The sequence below is a fragment of the Populus trichocarpa genome, chromosome 16 (genome assembly GCF_000002775.5).
Source record: "Populus trichocarpa isolate Nisqually-1 chromosome 16, P.trichocarpa_v4.1, whole genome shotgun sequence".
NCBI classification, from domain to species: Eukaryota; Viridiplantae; Streptophyta; class Magnoliopsida; order Malpighiales; family Salicaceae; genus Populus; species Populus trichocarpa.
The window spans coordinates 5206221-5208590 of record NC_037300.2 but is presented as its reverse complement, the minus strand read 5'-3'; the positions used below and the strand labels follow the sequence as shown (position 1 = coordinate 5208590).

The 2370-nt window shown below is 34.5% G+C and overlaps 1 protein-coding gene across 1 annotated transcript; it reads right to left on the bottom strand.

Moving 5' to 3' along the window:
- Positions 1 to 421: 421 nt before the first annotated feature.
- LOC7488100 (NDR1/HIN1-like protein 1) lies at positions 422 to 1603 on the bottom strand. The gene has a single exon (XM_024587844.2). The coding sequence runs from the start codon at positions 1309 to 1311 to the stop codon at positions 682 to 684; it is 630 nt and encodes a 209-aa protein (XP_024443612.1). The 5' UTR covers positions 1312 to 1603; the 3' UTR covers positions 422 to 681.
- Between the last annotated feature and the right edge of the window lie 767 nt (positions 1604 to 2370).

Here is a 2370-nt window from a genome sequence, read left to right as displayed (position 1 = left end):
GCTGCTTCCGCGCAGCAGTGAAACAGAAGAAGAATCGTTTGTATCTTAAAATCCAGATCAAAGGTATCTCTAAAGCAAATCATAAGAATTAGAAAAAGAAGATACGTATATAGAAGAATCGCTTATGGTTGACGAAATATTCCCTTTTCATAACTTTAAATATCCGACTGGAAAAGGAAGAAGAAGAAGACAGAGAGTGAACAACAAGCAAGCACCAATAAAAACAGAATTGCGTTAAAAAATAAAATAAAATAAAATAAAAAACGATGGACAACGACTCGACAACCTCCACTAGACACTCAATTGTTTATCTTCATATATATCAACAAACAATTATTGATCTCGCATTTAATGGCTGACTATACGAAAGAAAAAAAAAAGAAATTGAAATCACACAACTTGCATACTCAGAAGTCGTAACTTTGCTATTTGTTTCAATATTTCATGATTTTTCTTCAATTTATTCACTTTAGCAAAATGTACACTTTCAATTTCAAAGTGTTTCATATGGATCCCTTCGTGTATATATATAATCTATAAAACAGAGACAACGCCATCATCAATTCCACATATAATAATAATACATCAAATTAAACTAAAAATATTAAAGAGTGCCCAAAAAAGAAAATAGTAACTTAACGGCGTTATAGCGTTTTACCATCTTGAACTTGTATCATCCCTTCAAAGGCTCACACTGCATCTCGTTACCAGCTGATACTTAATGGCGTTCTCACCGACAATGATTCCACTGGTTCTGCTACCAAACTGAATATAAGCAGGACACCGAACATTCAAATGATATTTCGCAGAAATAAAGGTTCCAACTTTGAATCGGACACGACCATCAATCTTGATCATCAGCAACACAGTTCCTGTAGCTTGGTCTTGACTTAATGCAACTGAATTGTACGGAGATACAGGCACGGCGCTGCCGTAGATAAAAGGGGACCAAACATCAATTTCTTTGTGTCCTTGGTAAGAAGTAGGTATGGAAGTACGTAGAGTTATTTGTTGGTTACGGTATGTGGCATAAACATCGAGTTTATCATAGTAGATCCCGACTTTGTCATTGGGGTTGCGAGAGGATAAGGTGACTTGGAAGTTGGAAGTGAGAACATTTGGAGATGAAACGTTGAAGGCGTAAACTGTAGCATCTTGGAGGATGAATTTTGGTTTTGAAGGACGGAGGATGGCCCAAACTAAGAGAATTATGATGAGGACTATGAGGAGGAAGATTAGGATTCCGGCGAAGATTCGACGGAAGATTTTTCGGCGTCTGTGGCCGTGGCTGCCGCAGTCTTTGGATGACATGGTGGTGGTGGTGGTGGTGGTGGTGGTGGTGAAGTGAAGAGAAAAAGAGGAGCTATGTGAGGTAGAGTTTCTGAGGGAAGTGTGGAGTTAATAACAAGAGAGGTAGAGGTAGAGAGGTTGGGTTCGTTGCTTTGTGTGGGGGTGCATTGACGGTGCCGTGCGATAAACGCGTTGTGTTTGGGTTTATATTAAGATCTTGCAAGAAGAAGTGGTGGTTAGTGCTTTTATTTTTTTCGAGTTTGTGTAGTAGTGGTGGGACTTGGGAGGTCTTCGGTTAGTGTTTGATGTAATTCATGAGATTAATTTGTTTACTCGAAATGTAGGGAAAAAAAAAAAACTTAGTATAAGGTGTGTATTTGCAATTACCATTGTAACCCAAGATATTTTTGAGAACTTTTGGTTTATAATTATTATTATATTATTATTAGACTATACACTAAAACATGTGGGTTTTCATTATAATAATTCACTGTAAAAACCTCATTTTGATCTTATTCGTATAAGTGATTTGGTTTTTTTGATTTTTTTCGATCAATATTTTTTTTTTATCATTTAATATTAAATTTGTTATTTATTGGTTAATTTACTTTTATGATAATAATCGCAGGTTTGGTGGGTTGACTCGATTGGTTCGAATTTTTTTTATTAATTTTTTTTTAATTTCATCATTTCATATTAATTTAATATTTGAAAATTAGGTTTCATGGTTTATTTTATTTACTTTCTATAAAGTTATTCCGGCTTCATGATTTAGGAATTGTGCTTAACGAGTTAACTAAGTTAACTCGAGTCTTTTTTTTTAATTGATTTTTTTTGTAATTTTATCATTCAATATTAAATCAGTTGGAAATTAATTTTCATAATCTGTTTTGATTTGTTTTATACAGTGATATCTTAATCTCATGATCAGGGGTGCGGGTTTTGACATTTTAACCCTGGTTAAATCAGGTTGGTTTTTTTTTTCTTTCTAAGAGGTTATCTTTGTCTCATGATCCGGGTTATGGGTCATTCAACATTTCGGTCTCATGATCTGGGTTATGGATCCTTCAATATTGAATT

What these genes read in the sequence shown, in the direction of transcription:
- LOC7488100 (XM_024587844.2), bottom strand. Translation starts at nt 1,311, where the DNA reads ATGTCATCCAAAGACTGCGGCAGCCACGGCCACAGACGCCGAAAAATC.